This window comes from Ornithorhynchus anatinus, chromosome 18 (genome assembly GCF_004115215.2).
Source record: "Ornithorhynchus anatinus isolate Pmale09 chromosome 18, mOrnAna1.pri.v4, whole genome shotgun sequence".
NCBI classification, from domain to species: domain Eukaryota; kingdom Metazoa; phylum Chordata; class Mammalia; order Monotremata; family Ornithorhynchidae; genus Ornithorhynchus; species Ornithorhynchus anatinus.
This window is the reverse complement of record NC_041745.1, coordinates 44,257,098-44,278,857: the sequence shown is the minus strand read 5'-3', so window position 1 is coordinate 44,278,857 and position 21,760 is coordinate 44,257,098. Positions and strand designations below refer to the sequence as shown.

The following is a 21,760-nucleotide window of genomic DNA, read 5'->3' as shown; positions in this document are numbered from 1 at the left end:
CTCCTCGTAATTAGGCCGGGGTTCAGTGGGGCCGGCCCTTCCTTCCTCTGGGGCAGTTTTGGACAATAATGACAAAAACAATAATGGCAACAATAATAATAATAGTAAGCAGCGTGGCTCGGTGGAAAGAGCCCGGGCTTGGGAGTCAGAGGTCATGAGTTCGAATCCCGGCTCTGCCACTTGTCAGCTGTGTGACTCTGGGCAAGTCACCTAACTTCTCTGTGCCTCAGTTCCCTCATCTGTAAAATGGGGATTAAAACTGTGAGCCCCACGTGGGACAACCTGATGACCCTGTACCTACCCCAGCGCTTAGAAGAGTACTCTGCACATAGTGAGCGCTGAACAAATACCAACATTAAATTAAATTCATGGCATTTTTTAAGTGCTTACTACATGCTAAGCACTGAGGAAGATACGATTGGATCGGACACAGTCCTTGGCCCAAGTGAAACTCAGCCAAAGAGGGAGGGAGGTGTTTAATTCCTATTTGACAGTTAAATTGAGACCCAGAGAAGTTCAGTGATTTTGGGAAGGTCATTGAGCAGGCGGGTGGAGGAGATGGAAGAGATCCCAGCTCTTCTGACTCTGAGCCACATTCTCTTACCATAGACCACACTGCTCCTGGATGGGGGAAGCTGGGGAAAGTTATCCAGCAGTACAGCCGAGGATGAAAGTTTTTCCTGTAGAGGCTCAGTACAGTGGCAGCTCCCTGTCGGAGCTCAGTACACTGGCAGAGCACCCTGTGGTTGCTCAGTACAATGACAGTGCTCCCTGCGCACACTCAGTACAGTGGCATGATGCCCTGGCGGTGCTCAGGACACTGGCAGGGCACCCTGTGGGTGCTCAGCACACTGGCATGATGTCCTGGGGGTGCTCAGGGCACTGGCAGGGCACCTCGTGGGTGCTCAGTACAGTTCAGGGCCCTGACTCCCCTTCGATTCTCCATCTACACCCACACCCTTGGGGAACTCATTTGTTCCCAGATTCAACTCCCACATCTCCCTCTCCAACCCTGGCCTCACTCCTTCTCTGCAGTCTCTCATCTCCTCCTGCCTCCAGGACATCTCTACTTGAATGTCCAATTCAAGATAAACACATCCAAAACAGATCCCTTCATCTTCCTGCTTCGCTTTGCTAAAAAAAAATTTAGTCCCCATCTCCCCACTCCTCAAGAACCTCCAGTGGTTGTGCCTCAAAGAGAAACACCTTACCATCGGCTTTAAGGTGCTCGTTCGGCTCACCTCTCCTACTTTACTTACTCACCTCGCTGCACTCTCCACTCCACTGTCAACTCACTCACTGTACCTCGATCCTGTCACCAACCCTTTTCCCATATCCTCCCTCTCACCCGAAACTCTCTCCCTTTTCATATCCGACAGACCAACATTTTCTCTTCCTTAAAAATTCTCTTCCATCTCTTCCAAGAGTCCTTCCAAGACTGATCCCTCACTTCCTCTATTCACCTTCTCCTCTCAATCACCTGTGCACTTGGATAATAATAATTGTGGTATCTGTTAAGCGCTTACTATGTGCCAAGCAGTGTTCTAAGCGCTGGAATAGATACAAGATAACTGGGTTGTCCCACGTGGGGCTCACAGTCTTCATCCCCTTTTTACAGAGGAGGTAACTGAGGCACAGAGAAGTTAAACGGCTTGCCCAAGGTCACACAGCAGACAAGTGGCGGGATTATAACCCCTGACCTCTGACTCCCAAGCCAGTACTCTTGCCACTGAGCCATGCTGCTTCACATTGGATCTGTACCCCTTAAGCCCTTGATCCTTATCCCACCCCCACAGGACTTAATGTACATATCGATAAGTACAATATTTGACGAAATGTCCTCCCTGCAATGGACACTCGGTACTGTACTAGTACTAGGGGGCGCTACGTTCAGGGCCCTGTCCACAGTGGGCATTCAGTACAGTGCCCTGGCCCCATTGGGCGCTAAGCAACGGCTGCTACTAGCAATCGGGCCATGCTTCAGTGGGCCGGCCCTTCCTGCTCTGGGGCCCTTCTCAATAATAATAATGATGATCCCAACAACATCCCCCTTTCTATAATTTCCCATCTGTCTCCTCCTTTACACTGCAAGCTCACTGAGGGCACGGATTGTGTGTCTACCGACTCTGGTGTATTGGACTCTCCCAAGTGCTTAATGCAGTGCTCTGCAACATAATAAGCACTTAAATACCACTGATTGATTGATCATCTCCACTGCTCGCCAAGCAGAACACGTGTGAGTGGTCATCGGTTCAGGGGATTTGTGAGGGAGGCAGTGGTGGGGGTGGGGAAAGGGCGGGCTCAGAGCAGATTGAGGGAGGACGGCCCAGACCCACAGCTGATGCTAACCTTCTCACTCTACCTCAATCACCTCCACCTCACCACCGACCTCTCACCCATTTAATGCCTCTGGCCTGGAACATCCTTCTTCACATCCGACCATGATTCTCCCCACCTTCAAAGTATCATTCAAGTCGCATCTCTCCCAAGAGGCCTTCCCTGACTAAGCCCTGTTTCCCTTTTCTTCAACTCCCTTCTGCATCACCCTGACTCGCTCCCTTTATTCATTCCCTGCCCACAGCCCCACAGCACTTATATCTACAGCTGTAATTTATTTATAATAATAATGTTGGTATTTGTTAAGCGCTCATTACGTGCGGAGCACCGTTCTAAGCGCTGGGGTAGATACAGGGTAATCAGGTTGTCCCTCTTGAGGTTTACAGTCTTAATCCCCATTTTACAGATGAGGTAACTGAGGCACAGTGAAGTTAAGTGACTTGCCCACAGTCACACAGCTGACAAGTGGCAGAGCAGGGATTCGAACACATGACCTGACTCCCAAGCCCATGCACTTTCCACCAAGCCACGCTGTCTCCCCCTCTAGCCTGTAAGCTCATTGTGGACAGGGAATATGTCTTATATTGCACTCTCCCATGTGCTTAGTACGGTGCTGTGTACACAGTAATTGCTCAGTAATAAATAATAATAATAATGATGGCATTTAAGCGCTTACTATATGCAAAGCACTGTTTTAAGCACTGGGGGGGGGATACAAAGTGATCAGGTTGTCCCACATGGGGCTCACGGTTTTAATCCCCACTTTACAGATGAGGTAACTGAGGCACAGAGAAGTTAAGTGACTTGCCCAAAGTCACACAAAATCAATAAATATGATTGAGTGAAGGCCTGGGCTCGTCCAGTTAACCTGAAGAGAAAGCCAAAGGTCTTGGCCCAGTCCAGGACACAGCTGGGGCAGGGCCCCAGTGGGGCTCTGGGACGACGCGGGCTGCTCTGCTCAGCGGTGTGGGCATACTGGTGCCAAACTCTGCCCGAAGAGCTGGGTGGGTCTGAGCCTGGGACTGAGGGACCGGAAGCTGCCCATGACACTGGCCCCTTCACACCCTGTTTCCTTTCCCTCCCCCTCTGTACAAAGGATCTACCAAGGGATTGTTTCCTTACTCCCGATTTCTGGACCCTCTGAAACTCCCACCCCGGTGCGGGGGTGCAGCTGGAACTGAACACGGGAAAGCTCAAAGGGGTCAGTTTGGGAGTTTATTGTGCACAACGGATCTCTGTCCGGCCCCTCCTGCCTTGGCCGGAGGTCCTGCCCGCAGCCGGTCCTGCCCGCAACCTGTCCTGGGGGATGGGGGCAGGAGTCAGTGGACAGTGTGTGGGAGTGGTGCCCAAAAGAGGCCGGGCCTGTCCAGAGGCCATCTCCACTGCCAGTAGGGCTCAGAAGGACACAGAGAGGCCGGCCTGTGTGACTGGAGCCGAGGGAGGGACTGCAGGAGCACCTGCCCAGACCCTGTAGATGGAGGGAAAGGAGGGAGTGAGGGGGAAAAAAAGGAGGAATATTTACTGCTCCCTGGGCCCAGTGACAGTGAAGGGTGGGGGTTCCCCCAGGCAGGGTAAGGGGTCCTTCCGAGACCCATTTTCCACCTTTACATCAGTCCATGGCAAGAGGGATTTCCCTCCCCCTGCAATACTCTCCCCCGCCAGTGAAGACCCTGCCTCTCCACAGATTGAAAAAAAAAGAGACGCCAGGGTCTGGCTGCCCACTTGGGGGGTGGAGGGGTGTCACACCCCCTTCCCATGGGGGCATCAGTCCTGGGAGCCAGAGCTGTCAGGGAGGAGGCTGAGTTTGCGGAGGGTCGGTTCGGCGTAGGCGTTGTCCTGCAGGAAACCCTCACAGGCCTTGAAGGTGCTGTAGAACTCGGAAGACAGGCCCGCGATGTTGGTCGTCACGTAGGGGAGGACGCCGGTGGTGGCCTGGTTGTAGTAGGAAACCTGCAACGAGCGGTTCTCCGTTATCCTCGCAGACCGAGGATGGCCCGGACAGTACAACTTCACGGATAATCCAGAGCCACGGCCACTTCCATTCTGAGTTCTTGCTACCAAGAACCCACACCGTGGAAAATCAAGGCAGCAAGGTCACAACACCATGACCCTGGGGTCGCAGAGGACTGTGATTTCCGGGGAAGGGGCTGTTGGGGACAAAGAGAAGCGTGCCTCCCTCCATCACCCCCGGAGCAACCTCTCTCACTGAAGCAGGAAGAGGAAGTGGGGAACTCCTTGTCTACCCTAGGCTTCCCACCCTGCCCTGGGAGGGACCAAGCCTGACCCCGGGGCCAATTCGGGGCACGTTTATCTGGGTCAGGCTACTGGGGAATCAGATCACAGACCCCCTCCGCCCCCTGAATCCCTCTCACCCTACCTTGGTGAGCTGCTCCCCCGCACTCCAGAGGCAGAAGCCCGAACACAAAGTCTCCCCCCGACTGAAGTCGGGGACTGGGGGGTGTGTGGGCAGGGTGACCGACCGCAGAGCTATGACGTATGGGTCCCTGGAGGAGAGAGGCGGGGACGGGGAAGGGTACAGCGATGAGAAGGGGAGCCTGTGTTGGTCAGTGTCCCCGTTAAACTTTAAACTCCTTGAGGGCAGAGCCGGTATTTCCTAGTTATTCTCTTCCAATCAATGTTTTCAGAGCATTGCACTAAATGCCCAAGTCCAAAGGGTTAGTACACACCATCCCTGCCCTCAAGGAGCTGCCAGTCTACTGTGTGCAGGGCACAGTATTGAGTGCTTGGGAGAGGAAAATTAGTAGACACGATCCCTACCCTTGACGTGTTTAGTCTGTGTGTAGAAACTGAACTGGAGCTCTTGGAAGAGGACAATAGCATCTGTGGACACCCCTCTAGCCCTCGAGGAGCCTTCGGTCTTTAGGGTGCAGAGCACTGCGCTGAGCGCTTCGGTGAGGAGGGTAGAGTTAATAGACATGTTCTTGGTCTCCATCAGCTAGGTACATGTCGGGAGAAGCAGGGCTGGAACGGTAAGGTGTGTAAATGGTGAGGTCGGAAAGAGCTATGGGCAGCTGACAGTGCAACGGTGCCCAGGTGGCAGCTGGAGGGCTGAGGCATAGGGAGAAGAAAAACAAAGCAGGGCAGGCCTCTCCAAGAACGCAGGATTGCTTGGAAGCTGGGGAGACCGGCGGTCTAGCAGACGCGCTGTGGGAGGCGTTTCCCGGCCGGATGTGAAGGGGGAGACAGTTGCCGGCAGGATGGAGGATGTGAGTTGGGGGGAGAGGCGCGAGTTGAGGATGAGGCAGAGGGTGAGGGTGGGAGGTGGACTGAGGGGCAGTGCAAGGAGGGAGTTGGCCCTGCCCAGCAGCCAGTCAAGCGTTTGCACGGGGGAGGTGCCCAGCACAGTACTCTGCCCTCTCGGGTTGCTCTATAAAGACCATTGGTTGGCTGAGGGATTGATTGAGTGCCTACTGTAGGCAAGTCTGAGCCAACAGGCCACCCGGCCGCAGATTCTGAATGTCGGCCTTCCTCCCCTCCCTCCTCATTCTCCTCCTCCATGTGTGGGAACCCCTGTGGGGGTTGGGGAATAGGGACGGGGGAGGGTACAAGGTCAGGGAGTGTCTGTGCTCAACCCTGCCTGAATCACCCCCCTTCCCTCCAGCACCGGTCAGGTGGTCAACATCAAAGCCAAGGTGAACCGAGCCTTCAACTCACGGAGGTGTGTGGAGGTGTGCTGGGGCGGGGGGTCCCGAAGGAAGGGGGAGAATGTGGCTGGTCTTCATCAACCCACCCCTCGTGCCCCTGCCCCCTGCTCCGCCGCCCCTCGTCGGCCCCGCCCGTACCCCTGGTCGCAGGGCTCTCTGCGGGAGGCCAGGATTACAAAATCCTTGGGCTTGCTGTTGTCATCGCCGAGGGATGGGCTGATGACATGGTAGATGGCATCGTCCTCATCCACCTGCTGCACCAGCTCTGCACTCCTGTGGGCACAGGGGCGGGGGGAGGAGGGTGGTGAGAAGGGAGAGCGAGGGGGCACAGGAGTGTGGGGAGGAGGGAGAGCAGCGAGCAGGCGGGGAGAGGCGGGCCTCACAGGTAGTGCCGGTCCCACTGGTGGCGGCGGCACAGATCCGAGAGCAGCAGGAAGGCCTGGGGGGTGGAGGTGGCCACGGTCATCTCGATGTGGAAGGACAGGAAGTGGTCGTCCTCTAGGGTGAACAGTTTGATCTAGGCAGCAAGGCGGGGAGACGGTGAGCAGTGAGGGCCGGTCTGGCGCTGCCCTCCACCCCCTTCCCTAGGGACACGTCAGCTTTGTCGATGCCCTGCCAAGGCCACGGGGACCCCAGACTCCGGCTGCCTGACCCGAGAGGGGCAAAGGTGTTAGCCAGATCCTGGACGTAGTCAGGGTACCCACAGACTCTCCTTCCCCCAGCCCCACATCCTCTCTCCCCATCCTCAGCCCTAACCACCCAAAAAAAGGGTCCACCCCCCGGCATTCTGGTGCCCGGGCCGGACCGCAGGAAGCCCTGGGAGGGTAGCCGACCACCCACGGCTGCTTCCGGCCTCTTTGGGAATGGGCGGGGTGAAGGGAGAGGGGTGAGGGGACAGAGACCTTGTTGAGCTCAGAGGCAAGGGTCCAGTTGCTTTTTGCCATGAGCATCTTGAGGGCAGAGACATTGTTGTAGCTCAGGTACACCTAAGAGGGGGAGGGACAAGGCAGGGGAAACAATGGGATGGGAAGGGAGGGAGGGACAGGGCTGGGGACTGGGCGGGATCTCGTCTATCTCACTTCCACCCTCTCACCCACATCTTTACTGTGGCCTGGAATACCCTCCCTCCACCTTCAAAGCCTTACTGAAGGCCCATCTCCTCCAAGAGGCTCTCCCTGACTAACCCCTCCTTTCCTCTTCTCCCACTCCCTTCTGTATTGCTCTTACTCCCTATATTCAACCCCCAACCCAGCCCCACACCACTTACGTATATGTGTTATTTATTTATATTAATGTGGGTCTCCCCCTCTAGACTGTAAGCTCACTGTGGACAGAAAATGTGTCCGTATATGGTAGTCTGCCAAGCGCTTAGTACAGTGCTCCACCCACAGTAAGCGCTCGATAAATACTACAATGGGACAGGAAAAGGAGGGACAGGGCAAGGGGCCAGGCAGGAATGGGACGGGGCACCTCCAGGCCCCCCACTAGGTCAAGTGGTGCACTGTGCACCCTCCCCCCCGACCAGACCAGAGAGTGCCCCATCCATCCCACCCTTCCCCCAGAGCGGTCCTGGGTGTGTGTTCGGGGGTCAGACCTGGTTACTGGGGTCCCAGGGTACAGACAGAGGCACTTCAGCCTGTTTGCAGGAGACGATGTACTTCCTGAGACAGAGAGCCAGAGATCCCGTGGGTTAGTGGAGCACACTCGGAGGGGCCCAGTGGCTACTTGAACCCTCTCCTCCCATCCTGCCGCCCCAGGACAAAGACCAAGAGCAGAGAGAGGCACGAGGGACTCCAGCTAACCCTGCCAGCAACACAATGGGCAACTTGGAATAGATTGACTGACCTCTCTAGGTCACCAAGCAGCATGGCTTAGTGGATAAAGCATGGGCCCGGGAGTCAGAGGATGTGTTCTAATCCCGGCTCCATTATTTATCGGCTGCGTGACCTTGGGCAAGTCACTTAACTTCTCTGTGTCACAGTTACCTCATGGGGATTAAGACTATGAGCCCCATGTGGGACATGGACTGTGTCCAACCTGATTAGCTTGTATCTACCCCAGTGCTTAGTACAGTCCCTGGTACATAGTAAGTGCTTAAGAAATAGTATAAAAAAAAAAGGAAGCAAAACAACAACAAACCACAATCGCTCTCTTTCCTCGCCTTCCAAAAGCCAGCCGGACCAGGGGCAACCCTCATGGACCGCTAGCATCGCCAGTGGTCACTCAAAACGCTGATCTCGGAATAGTCAGCCCCAGGGGGCAGGGAGGAGCCCTTATACACAGGAGGAAACAGGCCCAGAGAGGTTGAACAGCTTGCCCTAGCTCATCCAGCGGGCCAGGGGCGGAGCTGGGATGAGAACCCAGTTGTGGCGAATCCCCAGCCGTGCTGCCCTCATGGGTGGCACTCTGCTTGCGACCCATACCCCAGATGGCAGACTTTTCTCAGGGAGGATGAGGGGGACCTGTGGGTCCCAACCAGGCTGGGGGAGAGGAGGCTGAGGTCCACAGATACCGGCACCGCCCGCCACTCACCGGTCCAGCCGGATTTTCTTCCTGGCGCTGGCTTCCCGGTACCGCCTCTCGCCGTCCTGCGGGTGAAACGTCAGCCCGTCCAATGGGCTCAGCCAGCCCAGGCACCCACCGGCTCCAGGAGACCCCGGCCCCACTCCGCTTCTGAGTGCCAAGACTCCATCACCCTCCTCTCTAACAAATCCCCCTCCCTCAGAGCCTTCTCCATCTGAGCCCGCCTGACATCCCTCACTCCTTAATCTGTCCCTCCTGCTGGATGCCTGCCCAGGTCACCCCGTGAGGGGTTGGGGGGGGGCTTCTCCAAGGAGTAGTCACTCTGTGCAGGGTGGAGGAGAGGGGAGGGGAGGCACCCCCCCGACACTGACCCCAGCTTGGGGCTGGATCCAGGGCAGAGTCTGGGGCTGGCCGTTCTGGTCCAGGACCACGAAGGTCATGAAGGCGCTGTTGATGTGTCTGTGGTGGGCTTCCTGCTCCTGTCGGTAGGCCTCCACCGATACCCCCACTTCCATGCTGCCGGACCGGGGGGCCGGGTCACCGACTGCCGGCCCGGGGTCGGAAGATCCCACGACCGCCACCGCCCTTGCCCGGGGCCCAAAGCCGAGGCCCAGGATGTCAAGTCAAAGGAGTGGGTGGGGCAGAGAACTGAGTGAGGGACAGAGGGGCATAGGGTGGAAGGGGTGGGGGCAGAGGGGAGCCGGGTGGCCCCTTACCTGTTTTTGAAGGCATTGTTGACGATGGCTTTGAGCACCAGCCGGTCCCCGACCTGGGAGGGACCCCGGAAGTGGAACATCTCGATGGCCTTCAGAGTGGGGTGGGCTTGGCACAGCCGGCTACGTGGGCCCCAGACCCGTGTCATCCTGGTGGCCGGGCCCACTCTCGGCCAAGACCACCCACCCGCCAGACTCCAGGCTCTTCCCAGCTGGGATCTCAACACCGCTGCTTACCCCCGGCCAGGCCGGGGAACCACCTCCCAGTGGGGAACCTGAGGCTCAGGGCCGTGTGAAAATGGCCTGGATCTTCCATCACACCTCCCCTCAAGCACTCAGTACAGTGAACTGCACCAGTGGTGCTCAAAAAGCTCCCACCACTACAACCATTATTGCTACTAGCCTTCGTCCTTCCCTTCCTGGTCTGTGCTGGCCCCACTGACCTCCACCCACCTACTCACCCATCCCAAGCAAAACCCCAACTGCCCCCATCTCTGGGTGCCCAGGAAGGTCCAGACTGAGAGGGCAGTGGTGAGATGGTATCAGGACGACGAGGGGTAGGGCCGGGCCAGAGAGGGCCGTGGCCAGACCGGGGCAGAGCTGTGAGGATGGGAGATGCTGGGGCCAGGCGGGATGAGGGGGGGTGGGCCCGGGCGACGCCGCACCTGGCGGCAATGGTGGCCACGTTCTCCATCCAGGCCATGATCTGGCCCCCAAACGTGTTCCCCTGGTGGTTGGCATACGGGGGCAGCACCAGCTCCACGCTCTCCACCCGCGTCTTCTCCGCCGGCACTTTGCGGGTGCAGTCACGGCCCTCCAGGTCTGCGGAGGAGAAGAAGACCGGCCTGGAGGGAGGCCCAGACCAGCTTCGGGGGGGGGGGGGGGAACGGGGCTAAAACCAGTGAAGGGGAGGGGTAAGAAAGGCAGGGGAGGAGCTGAGCCAGAGCCCCTGGATGTCCATCCTCCCCTGGATCACCGGTCCAGGGCCAGTTTGTGTCTGAGGGCGATCGGGGAGGGCCGAAGAGGGTCTGGGGGCGTTTACCATCACGGATGACGCTGTGGCGGAGTAGGTCTTTAATGGTGTCGGCATAGACGAGCCTCAGGCGCCTCCTTTCTGCCGCGATGCTGTACTCAGTCTTCTCCTCCTCCGTGCGTGGGGTCGTCTGCCTCAGCTTCACCTGCAGCCGGTAAGGAAGGGAAGGGGCACGTGCTTAGGCCACCCCCGCCATCGGGCCCAGTGAGCACCTGGAGAGAGCAGCCCCCCAGACTGAAGGAAGCTAGACTTTGGGCAAATAGAGTCCTGGGGAAGGGCTGAGGCCTGGGCTGCGGGGGAGGGGTGGAGAGAGAGGGGCTGGAGCATCTGAACCTATGCGTAAGGTGTGTGTGTTGGGGGGGGAGTTGAAGGGAGGGGCACCAGACTCCTCCCTCCCTCCCCAAACCCATCATCCAACCCACATCCATCAATTGATCGATCAATAAATCAATCGATTGCCCTGAGTGGGTGGCGGTCTGAGCACTGGCGAGGGGCAGGGTCATGGATACAGATGGAAGGCATGCAGGCAGAGCTCCAAACACTGCTCTACACTGTAATAACAATAATGGTATTTGTTAAATGCTTACTACATACTGGGCACTGTACTAAGCGCTGGGGTGGATACAAGCAAATAGGCGTAGACAGTCTCTGTGCCACGTGGGACTCACAGTCTCAATCCCCATTTTACAGATGAGGTAACTGAGGCACAGAGAAGTCAAGCGAAGACTCAGGTAGCAAGTTTTCTCAAGCTCGTTGTAGGGAATATGTCCGCTTAGTATTATATTCTATTCTCCCAAGTGCTTAGTACACTGCTCTGCACGTAGTAAGCGCTCAATAAATACAACTGAATGAATGAATGAGCCGGCCCCAGCCCTAGCTCCTCCCTCCCCTCCCCACCCGATGCCCAGCAGAGAGTAGACATGACCTCCTCCCCAGCCGTGGGAGACTGACTGCATCCAACCTCCAGCAAGGGACAAGGACTTTGCCCTCATCGCCGCCCCTTCTGCTGCTGCGCGGCTTCAGTTCGGCTCCTCTAAGCAGTGGGTCCAGTGGCCCCGGGCAGGGGAGGACTTGAGGGTGAGCGGGGCTCGAGAAGAGATGGAGGTGGGCTGGCCATAGCGGCACCCCAGTAGCCAGTCCCACATTGCTCACTCCAATGCTATGCCCAGGGCCCACCCAAGTGTCCTCCCCAGTGCTCAGCAGCTCCTTTCCCTCCCTACCTTCTTGGTGGAGCCCTGGGCAACAAAGGTGGCCAAAGCTTTGCACACGTTCCACTGCTTCGCCGTGCACAGGTCTTCCGATGTCACCTGGACACCCACCTGGCAAGGGAGCAAGGGGGAGGGCTCACCTGGCAGCCCCTCCTCCCCACCCCCGAACAGCCTCGTCCAAGGAAGCTCCCCTCCTTCCTGGGGTGGGGAGAACTGAACCCAGCCCCCATGGGGCTCCCCTGGGGCGACGGTCCAGTCAGAGAGCGAGCTGGGTAGCCCAATCCGGCTCCCCCAACCCAGCCCGGGTCACAGTGGGGGCTGCCTGAGGCACTCCCGGGGGATGGCGGGACCCCCGCCCCGGCACACCTCCACGCACCTCCATGCTGGAGTTGAAGGCGCGGTTCACCTTGGCTTTGATGTTGACCACCTGACCGACGCTGGAGGGAAGGGGGGTGATTCAGACAGGGTTCAGCATGGACACTCCCTGACCTTGTGCCCTCCCCCATCCCTGTCCCCCAACCCCTACAGGGGCTCCCACACATGGAGAAGGAGGAGGAGGAGGGAGGGAAGGAGGGCCGACATTCAAAATCTGCGGCCGGCTGACCAGCTGGCACGTTGGCTCAGACTTGCCTACAGTAGGCACCCAATAAATATGACTGAATTAATAACCTCTCTGGAACCTGGCTTTCCCTGTGGTAAAAATTTGGCAATCTCCAGATCTTGTCCTTTTCCCTTTCTGAAAGTGACTACGAGCATCTGGTGTCTAGATCCTTATACTTGGCTGCTTCCCCTTTACAGTCTCATTCGTTCATTCAATCCTATTTATTGAGTGCTTACAGTGTGCAGAGTACTGTAATAAGCACTTGGAAAGTACAATTCGGCAATGGATAGAGACAATCCCTACCCAACAAATGGCTCACAGTCTAGAAGGGGGAGACAGACATCAAAACAAGTAGACATCAATAGCATCAAAATAAACAGAATTATATATATATACACACCATTAATAAAATAGAGTAATAAATATGTACACTCTTCACACAGCGTTGTCAGTTCTTTGATAGTAGATAATGTGCATATCAACTGTTTTATAGTGAACTCTCCTATGAGTTCAGTGCAGTGTTTTATGCATAGCGTTTACTAATTGCTTTTATCTGCCTACTCTACTGTATTATCGTCTCAATGCCCTGCATACCGTAAGTACTCAAGAAATACCACATTGCTCAATCAATTATTGAGCACTAACTGTGTGCAGAGCATTGTATTAAACGCTTGGCAGGGTGTGATACAACAGACACATTCTCTGCCCACAGTGAGCTTACCATCTAGAGGGGGAGACAGATATGTCATCCTTGACTCGTCTCTCTCGTTCACCCCACACATCCTATCCGTTACCAAGACCTGCCGGTTTCACCTCTACAATATCGCCAAGATCCGCCCTTTCCTCTCCACCCAAACGGCTACCTTACTGTTACGGGCTCTCGTTATATCCCGGCTAGACTACTGTGTCAGCCTTCTCTCCGACGTCCCTTCCTCCTCTCTCGCCCCGCTCCGGTCTATTCTTCACTCCGCCGCCCGGCTCATCTTCCCGCAGAAACGATCTGGGCATGTCACTCCCCTTCTTAAACAACTCCAGTGGTTGCCTATCGACCTCCGCTCCAAACAAAAACTCCTCACTCTAGGCTTCAAGGCTCTACATCACCTTGCCCCCTCCTACCTCTCCTCCCTTCTCTCTTTCTACCACCCACCCCGCACGCTCCGCTCCTCTGCCGCCCACCTCCTCACCGTCCCCCGGTCTCGCCCATCCCGCCGTCGACCCCCGGGCCACGTCCTCCCGCGGTCCCGGAACGCCCTCCCTCCTCACCTCCACCAAACTGATTCTCTTCCCCTCTTCAAAACCCTACTTAAAACTCACCTCCTCCGAGAGGCCTTCCCAAACTGAGCTCCTCTTCTCCCTCTACTCCCTCTGCCACCCCCCCTTTACCTCTCCGCAGTTAAACCCCCTTTTTCCCCTTTTCCCTCTGCTCCTCCACCTCTCCCTTCCCATCCCCACAGCACTGTACTCGTCCGCTCGACTGTATATATTTTCATTACCCTATTTATTTTGTTAATGAATTATACATCGCCTTGATTCTATTTAGTTGCCATTGTTTTTACGAGATGTTCTTCCCCTCGACTCTATTGCCATCGTTCTTGTCTGTCCATCTCCCCCGATTAGACTGTAAAACCCGTCAAACGGCAGGGACTGTCTCTATCTGTTGCCGACTTGTTCATCCCAAGCGCTTAGTACAGTGCTCTGCACCTAGTAAGCGCTCAATAAATACTATTGAATGAATGAATATGAACAGAAATAATTAAATGACCTATATGTACCTAAGTGCTGTGGGGCTGGAATGGGGGAAATAAAGGGACCAAGTCAGGGTGATGCAGAAGGGAGTGGGAGAAGAGGAAAGGAGGGCTTAATCATCAGCAGCATGGGCCGGTGGAAAGAGCCCGGGCCTGGGAATCAGAAAGACCTGGGTTCTAATCCCAGCTCTGCTGCTTGTCTGCTGTGTGACCTTAGGCAAGTCACTTCCCTTCTCTGTCCCTTGTCTGTAAAATGGGGATTAAGACCGTGAGCCCCATGTGGGACAGGAGCTGTGTCCCCCCCGATTAGTCTATATCTACCCCAGCTTCTAGAACAGTGCTCGACACATAGTAAGTGCAGAACAAATACCATCGTTATTTTTATTATTATCAGCCCAACCGGCAGGAAACGGTGGGCATTTTATATAGACAAGTCACTCCCGGGTCCCCGAGGAAAGCAGTTACCTGATGGTATGCTCAAAGTAGATGTCATCCACCGAGGCTGTGACACACGGGCAGCCGGCGTGCCTCTCTGCTGCGGGCCGTGAGAGGAGGAATGCCAGCCGTGAGCTACCCCGCCTCCGCTGGATACGGACCCCGCCCGCTCCCCACCCCCAGACCCGCCAGTCCCAGGGTGCTCGACCCCTGCTCCGGCAGAGTTCTCTCCACGCCATTTCAGACACCAAGGCCTCCTGGAGGCCGGCCAACATCCCGAGCCTGCTCAGCCCTGTCCAGCCCAGCCTGGCCCCAAGGCTGGGATGCAATGTTTTCCCTGGGGAAGCAGCATGGGGCGCTGCGGGAGACCCCGGAATGCTTGCGACACCGGGGTAACTATACTTGTCCAGACATAAAAAGAATGGGTATGTGGGTGTGTGAGTGTGTGAGAGAGTGTGAGAGACAGAGATAGAGAGGCGTGTCCTTGTAGAGAGGTAACAAGCCGAGAGGGTGCAAAGGGGCCCAGCTCCACAGGTGCCCCAACGTCACTGCTCGGGGGGCTGGTGACCAGTGCCCAGGGCAGGGAAGGGAGCCTGAGGGGCAGCATTCAACCCCAAGAAGGGAAGGCTGTGGGGCCATAGGCTGCTGTATGACCTTCGGAGGTAAGGTGCCCTCTCTGGGCACTCCCCCACCTCGATAGAGGGGGCTCTAAATCCCTGGTGGAGGGTGGGATGGGGGGTCTGTATCAGCCAGTCCAAGTGGGGGAAGCCAGTCCAAGTGGGGGAACCCTGCGATCCACCTTAAAAGCCAGCCCATGCCCTCCTCCCTCCCCCTGCCTTGAGGGGCATTCATTCTTCCTCTGCAGTGGAACATGTGAGCCTGCCAGCCACACTGTGTGTGTGAGTGTGTGTGTGTGGGGAGGGGGTGGGCAGGGGAGGGTGTGCTCTGGGGACACTGGATCAGAGTAGGGGAGGGCCGGGTCTCACCGGAGAGGCAGGCCGTGGTGTCAACCCACTTGAGCAGCTGGCCGACGCTCAGCTCCCCGCGGTGGTTGGTGTGACTGGGCAGCACCATCTGGCTCATCTGCACCTCCGTGGGGTTCCGCTGGGGCTGGTCCTGGTCCTCCATGCCGCCGCCCCCCGACTTCTCCACCCTGAAGGCCAGCCTCCGGGCCAGCCGCCCCGAGAACACGGAGCCGAAGCCCTGGGGCGGACACAGGAACAGAAACTTGGATGAAGTGAGATTAAACAGTCCCAGAGGTACAGAGCCGGGAAGCCCGGCTCTAACACTGGACCATCCTGTGATCTAGGGAAATTCAGTTTCTGCCTCTGTAAAGTGGGGATAAGACACATGCTCTCCCTCTGACTGAGAAGATGAGCCTCGTAAGGGGCGGGGGGCTGTGCCCAGGCTGATTATCCTGCACCTACACCACCGCTCAGCACTGGGCTTGGCACAGAGTCTACACCGAGGACACTCTGATTGTTCCTAGAGGGCCCTTGTAGGTGCCGATCCATGTGCTTGGAGATTTTGGGGTGCCGGTGAGGGGGAAATACACAGAACTGCCATACCCTACCATCAACCTAGCCAGGCCCGGGGCCGTATTTTGGTGGAGAAAGGGGTCCCCGCTCTCCTCTAGCAGCCAGCACTCCCCAGCCCCCCCACTTCCCTGCAACTTGGGGTAAGCCAGTGGTGGGCTGAAGCCGGAGACACTGGGTCAGGAAGGAGACAAGAGAATAGTTAGGGGGGCAGAGGGTGGAGGGAAGGCTCTGGAGATGATGGGGGGAAGGGGGAAGAGCGAGTGGGGGGGCAATGGATGTTGTTGTATGGTGCCTGGCACATGGTAAGGGCTTAACAAATGCCATTATTATTATTATTATTGTGGGGAGGAGTGTAAGGCAAGAGGTCAGTGGGAGGTGACACAGGAAGGAAGAGAGAGGGCGGGGAGGCAGCAGGTGAGAGTTGGAGGGAGCAATGGGAGGTGAGTGAGGTGGAAGGGGATAGGCGTGGGCACAGGAAGCGGGCCCACACAGCTGTGTGTCTGCAGCCGGGCCGCATTGGGGCCCTGTGCCAGGACGGGCAGCTGGGTGCCAGCTGGCCGCTGGACACAGACTCCCTCTCCAAAGAGGAAGCCGCTGCCCCCAGCCGACGCGCCCCGGTCACCACCGTCATTGGTCGCGGCTGGGGGCAGGACACCAGCTGAGGGCCAATGGCCTCCTACAGATCGGACGCTCCCCCACCCCACCCAAGGTGCTGCCTCTCACTCCGCCCGGTCAAACGAGGGCAGGTCTGCCCCTGCCCTTGTCCCGGGCACAGGGGCTGTTGCAGCCCCAGCCAGGGCCGGTTTAGGTCCCCGCCCCCTAGCCACCAGGAGTGGGAAGGCTGGTCTTCCCTGCCGCATCTGATGCCTTCCTGTCCTGAGCCCCAACTTGGCCCTGCCCCTCCCAATATGGCCAGATGCCCCCCTCCCCCTCAACATCAATCTGGACAGCACCACTGCCCCCTCGTCTGAGCCTGGCTCTCTTGGTCTGAGCTGCAATCCAAATTTTACCCTGATCAGGTCTCTCTGTGCCTGGTAATCACAAGGACAGACCAGTTGATCCTCTCCAATGCCCCCAGCCCCCTTCATCCTAGATCGAAAATGGTCAGGCCCAGGGGCTGGAGTAGAGACACTGTGGGAGCTGAGAGCCGTTCATCGGGCATCGTGTCCCCGGCCCCCAACCTGCGCCTCTTCAGTCTGGAGGGTGACCAACGGATCTCGTGGAGGAGGGTCCGGTCTCCCGGACGGGTCCCAAATCTCAAAGACCCCTGAGGTCCTCCCTCACACACGGATGGCGTGAAAGGTAGGCGTTCTCTCTCTGAGCCCCCTTTTGAGCAGGTCCCCTGTGGTCACCATCACCACCTCCCACCTGGAGAGAGCAGAGCCGGGGGGAGAGGGAGGAGGGTGAAGAGGGGGTGGAGCCGCCAGGGCCGAGGCCTGATGTCATCCTCCCTCCATGGGCCGGTGTCCTTCTAGAGATTGGCCCTTTGGCCCGGCCACCTGACCAGCAGACACCTGTGTCATGGAGTTGGGGGCCAATGAGGGCTTGAGCTGACAGAAACTGGAAAGAGTCTCAGAAAGGGAAAGTCCCTACAGTCACAAGGGGCCTAACCCAGATCCGCCTGGCCCAGGGAACTGCCGGAGGGTGACCTCCGGCCAATGGGGTTTCCAACTTCCTCTCCCAGGGGCCCCTGGCCGCCTCAGGAATCTGCATCCTTCAGCGAGGAGGGGTGGCCTCTCCAACAGCTCCCTGCCCCTTCACAGTGCCCAAGTCTTCCCTAACCTAAAAGATCCTCCCTCGACTCCACTGCCCTCCTCTAGTTAGCGCTGCATTTTCGTAATAGAAGCAGCGTGGCTCAGTGGAAAGAGCACGGGCTTTGGAGTCAGGGCTCATGAGTTCGAATCCCGGCTCTGCCACTTGTAGGCTGTGTGACTGTGGGCAAGTCACTTAACTTCTCTGGGCCTCAGTTCCCTCATCTGTAAAATGGGGATTGAGACTGTGAGCCCCACGTGGGACAACCTGATTCCCCTATGTCTACCCCAGTGCTTAGAACAGTGCTCGGCACATAGTAAGCGCTTAACAAAATACCAACATTATTTGTTAAGCGCTTACTATGTATCAAACTTTGTTCTAAGGGCCGGGGTATATACAAGTTAATTAGGTTGACACAGTCCCTGTCCGGCATGGGGCTCGGAGTCTAAGTAGGAGAGAGACCAGGAGAATCTAGGCACAGAAAAGTTGTGACCTGTCCAAAGTCACAAAGGAAACAATTGTCAATGCGGGAATTAGAAGGCTCTTTCCGCTAGGCCATGCTGCTTCATCTCTCATCTCCTTCTCCCTCCTCCCCTTCCTGTCTAAACTCCTCCACCACCACAACCGCTGCTTCCACTTCCTCTCATCCTCTCCCCTTGACCCCTGCAATCTGGCTTCCGATCCCTCCTCTCCACAGAAACTGGCCTCTCCAAGGTCACCCGTGACCTCTTTCTTGCCGAATCCAACAGCTTCTACTCCATCTTAATCCTGCTCGACCTCAGCTGCCTCTGATGTTGTGGATCACCCCCTTCTCTAAGAACTGTGGTATTTGTTAAATGCTTGTACTGTGTGTCAAGCGCTGCGGGAGATATAAGGTGATCTGGTCAGCACAGTTTCTGTTCCACTCAGGGTACATTTTCAGCTTCAGTGACACTGTTACTTCTTGGTTCTCCTAATCTCTATGGCCGCTCTTTCTATATCTCTTAGGTATTTATCAGTCTCTTCCCCTACCTGTATTTTGAAATTGGCCTCTCCCTTTAGACTGTAAGCTTCTTGAGGGCAAGACTCTACTGGGGTCTCCCAGATGTCCAGTACAGTTCTCTGCACCCGGCACACAGGAGGGCCCTTGAGGGCGGGGATCAAGTCCACTAATTCTACTGCACGCTCCCACAAGCTCAGCACAGTAAGTGCTCAATAACCAACACTGAAATGCTGAAAACTTAATAGGTAGCTAGACACGCCCCCCCCCGCCCCCCCGGCCAAAATGCTCTCTCTGGGTGCTCACCCTGCCCCCAACGAGCCAAGCTCTGCCACGCCCCAGCCAGACCGCCCCTAAATGGAGCTCAACCTCTGGTCCGAGGTTAAGAGCTAAGGTCGGGCCGAGCCCCCAGATACCGCAGCCCTGCAGGGCCTTGGAGAAAGCAACTGTGGGGAGAGGGTGGCGAAGGGTGTCTGTCCTCACTCCAGCAACCGTAGCCCTTTTGGGGGTTGTTGGAGAGGGTGGAGGGGAGGGAAAGGGGGGTGAAAAGGAACCAATTCCACCCATCTTCACAACGCTCCCCTCCCCTTAACTAGAAAGTCAGAGATGAACCCCCCCCGCTGACCCAGGTCAGAGCAGGGCAACAGTGGTCCCGGGATAACTGATCACAATTCACCACGGCTGCATGACATCCTGTGGCCCGTCGAGGGGTGCGGCAGTGATGCGGGGTGTAGGGAGGAGAGGAACTGGATTGGGGGGGTGGGGCGAAGATCCCAGGGGTCCCCCTAAGGCTGCTTTTCTCCGGTTAAGGGCCCTGCTCCCGGAGGGCCTCCCACGCCATCCCGACTCCGTGGCGCAGCCACCGAGGGCTCGGGGCCAGCTCCCCGAGGCAGGGGCGGGGGCTGGCACGGACCCGGCAGAAAGAACAAAGCACTGACCCCTCCGCCGAAGGCTGCCAACAGTCGCCGGGCACGGTTCCCGGCCTCCAAGGTGACCCGATCCGACAGACTCATTAGCAGGGATCGGCAGCGGCTCCAGCTAGGGGCGGCGTCGCCGACCACGGGCAACACCTGCCCGGCCACAGCTTCCCCGGACCTGGGGGGGCACCGCTCTGGACCCTCACCCCACAGAAACCGTTAAGGGCTGGACTTACCCAGCGGAGGGGGAAGGGCACTGCCCCTCCCAAATGTGGCCAGATGCCCCCTCCCACCCCCCCAATACCAATCTGGACAGCACCACTGCCCCATTGTCTGAGCCTGGCTCTCTTGGTCTGAGATGCAATCCAAACTTTACCCTGGTCAGGTCTCTCCGTGCCTGGTAATCACGAGGACAGACCAGTTGGTCCGCTCCAATGCCCCCAGCCCCCTTCATCCTGGATTGAAAATGGTCAGGCCCAGGGGCTGGAGTGGGGACACCGTGGGAGCTGAGAGCCATTCCCCGGGCATCGCGTCCCCGGCCCCCAACCTGAGCCTCTTCAGTCTGGAGGGTTGAGAGCTACCAAGAGCCTGGGCTTCGGAGTCAGAGGTCATGGGTTCGACTCCCGGCTCTGCCACTTGTCAGCTGTGTGACTGTGGGCAAGTCACTTCGCTTCTCTGTGCCTCAGTGACCTCATCTGTAAAATGGGGATTAACTGTGAGCCTCACGTTGGACAACCTGATGACCCTGTATCTACCCCAGCGCTTAGAACAGTGCTCTGCACGTAGTAAGCGCTTAACAAATACCAACATTATTATTATTACCACGGCCAGGGCCTGGAGTGGACGGTTCTGGGTGCAGGGATGGGGTGACCTTAGGCAGGTGAGCAGGGCACGCGCCTGGGTCCTGGACCCTAGGCCGTCCCCGCCCACGGGGCACTCCTGCAAGCAGGGTCACCTTTGCCTGCACCGCGCCCCGCCCCACCCTGCCTCCGCACCGGACCCCTCGTCCCTCCGCTTCCTCCCCTACCCCTCTGCCCTTTGACCCCGGGCTGGAGGCTGGGCAGGGCGCCTTCACACCCCCTCCTGCCCAGCGTCCCCTCTCCTGCACGGACCCCGAGGGTCACCCGGGGCCGGCCGGCCCAGCCCCCGGGCTGCGGAGACCCTTACCCACATGCCGCAGGAGCTGAACATCCGGAGCTCGGGGCCGGCCCCTGACCAGCCTCCCTCCTCTTCCTCCTTCTCGTGGCGTCGGCCGGACCCCACTGGCCTCGCCCACCGACCCAACCACCCACCCAGTTCCCTTCTCCCTCCCCCCAGTCGCCCACCTGCTCGGCCTTTTCACCCCGAAGCCCGTCCAAACGCAGAGCTGGACTGGCCCCACTCCAGGCTCCTCGACGCTTCCGTCCTCAACTGGGAATCTTTTAAGGTGGCACCTCCTCCCTCCTCCTCCTCCTCCTCTCTTCCTTTCTCCTCCTCCCCTTCCTCCTTCCGTCGGATCCCACGGGGCCGTTAACCCTTTCGACTGATCTCTGACCGGTGCGGGCGGCCTGGACTAGCCTTAAAGTATCACGATGGGATCGGCTGAGCGCCAAGCCCTGTTCCCAGGGCTGGGGTGGATGCCCGTTGTTGGGCAGGGATGGTCTCTAGCTGTTGCCGAATTGTAGACTCCAAGCCCTAGGTACAGTGCTCTGCACAGAGTAATAGCTCAGTAAATGCTATTGAATGCAATTCAAGGTAAATCAGAGGTCATGGGTTCTAATCCCAGCTCCTCCGCTTGGCAGCTGTGTGACCTTGGGCAAATCACTTAACTTCTCTGTGCCTGTCATATCATCTGAAAAGTGGGGATGAAGACTGTGCCCCCTATATGGACAACCTGATCGCCTTGTATCTACCCCAGCGCTTAGAACAGTGCTTGGCACATAGTAAACGTTTAACAAATACCAACATCATCATCAGGTTGCCCTCCACTGCCGCCAGTCTAGGGGGACCCGCACCATCCCCCTGCATTTTGGCTCCATCAGTGGTAGCTGAGTGCTTATTCTGTGCAGGGGACTGAACTAAACGCTTGGGAGAGTACAACAGAACAAAAGTGAGTAGAAAGATTCCCTGTCCACAGCGAGCTTAAAGTCTACAGTGGGAGACTGACCTTAATAAATTGCAGATGTACTATGTACCTATCTGGCTTAGTGGAAAGAGCCCGGGCTTGGGAGTCAGAGGTCGTGGGTTCTAATCCCAACTCTGCCACTTATCAGCTGTGTGACCTTGGGCAAGTCACTTAAATTCTCTGGGCCTCAGTTACCTCATCTGTAAAAGG

At 57.3% G+C, this 21,760-nt stretch overlaps 1 protein-coding gene across 2 annotated transcripts; it reads right to left on the bottom strand.

Annotated features, from left to right (window-relative positions):
• Nucleotides 1–3,530: 3,530 nt before the first annotated feature.
• Nucleotides 3,531–20,867, bottom strand: ACOT11 (acyl-CoA thioesterase 11). 2 transcript variants are annotated; one of them, XM_029046537.1, is made up of 16 exons: nt 20,772–20,867; nt 15,247–15,463; nt 14,291–14,360; nt 11,856–11,916; nt 11,492–11,590; nt 10,281–10,416; nt 9,904–10,060; nt 9,242–9,361; nt 8,897–9,041; nt 8,535–8,590; nt 7,597–7,663; nt 6,905–6,988; nt 6,386–6,519; nt 6,141–6,275; nt 4,715–4,841; nt 3,531–4,287 (listed from the first exon to the last, which is right to left on the bottom strand). In XM_029046537.1, the coding sequence occupies exons 2-16, from the start codon at nt 15,386–15,388 to the stop codon at nt 4,102–4,104; spliced, it is 1,719 nt and encodes a 572-aa protein (XP_028902370.1). In that variant the 5' UTR covers nt 15,389–15,463; nt 20,772–20,867; the 3' UTR covers nt 3,531–4,101. The 2 variants fall into 2 exon arrangements, with proteins under 2 accessions (XP_028902370.1, XP_028902369.1); XM_029046536.1 differs by lacking the exon at nt 20,772–20,867 and adding an exon at nt 20,614–20,713.
• Nucleotides 20,868–21,760: the final 893 nt, after the last annotated feature.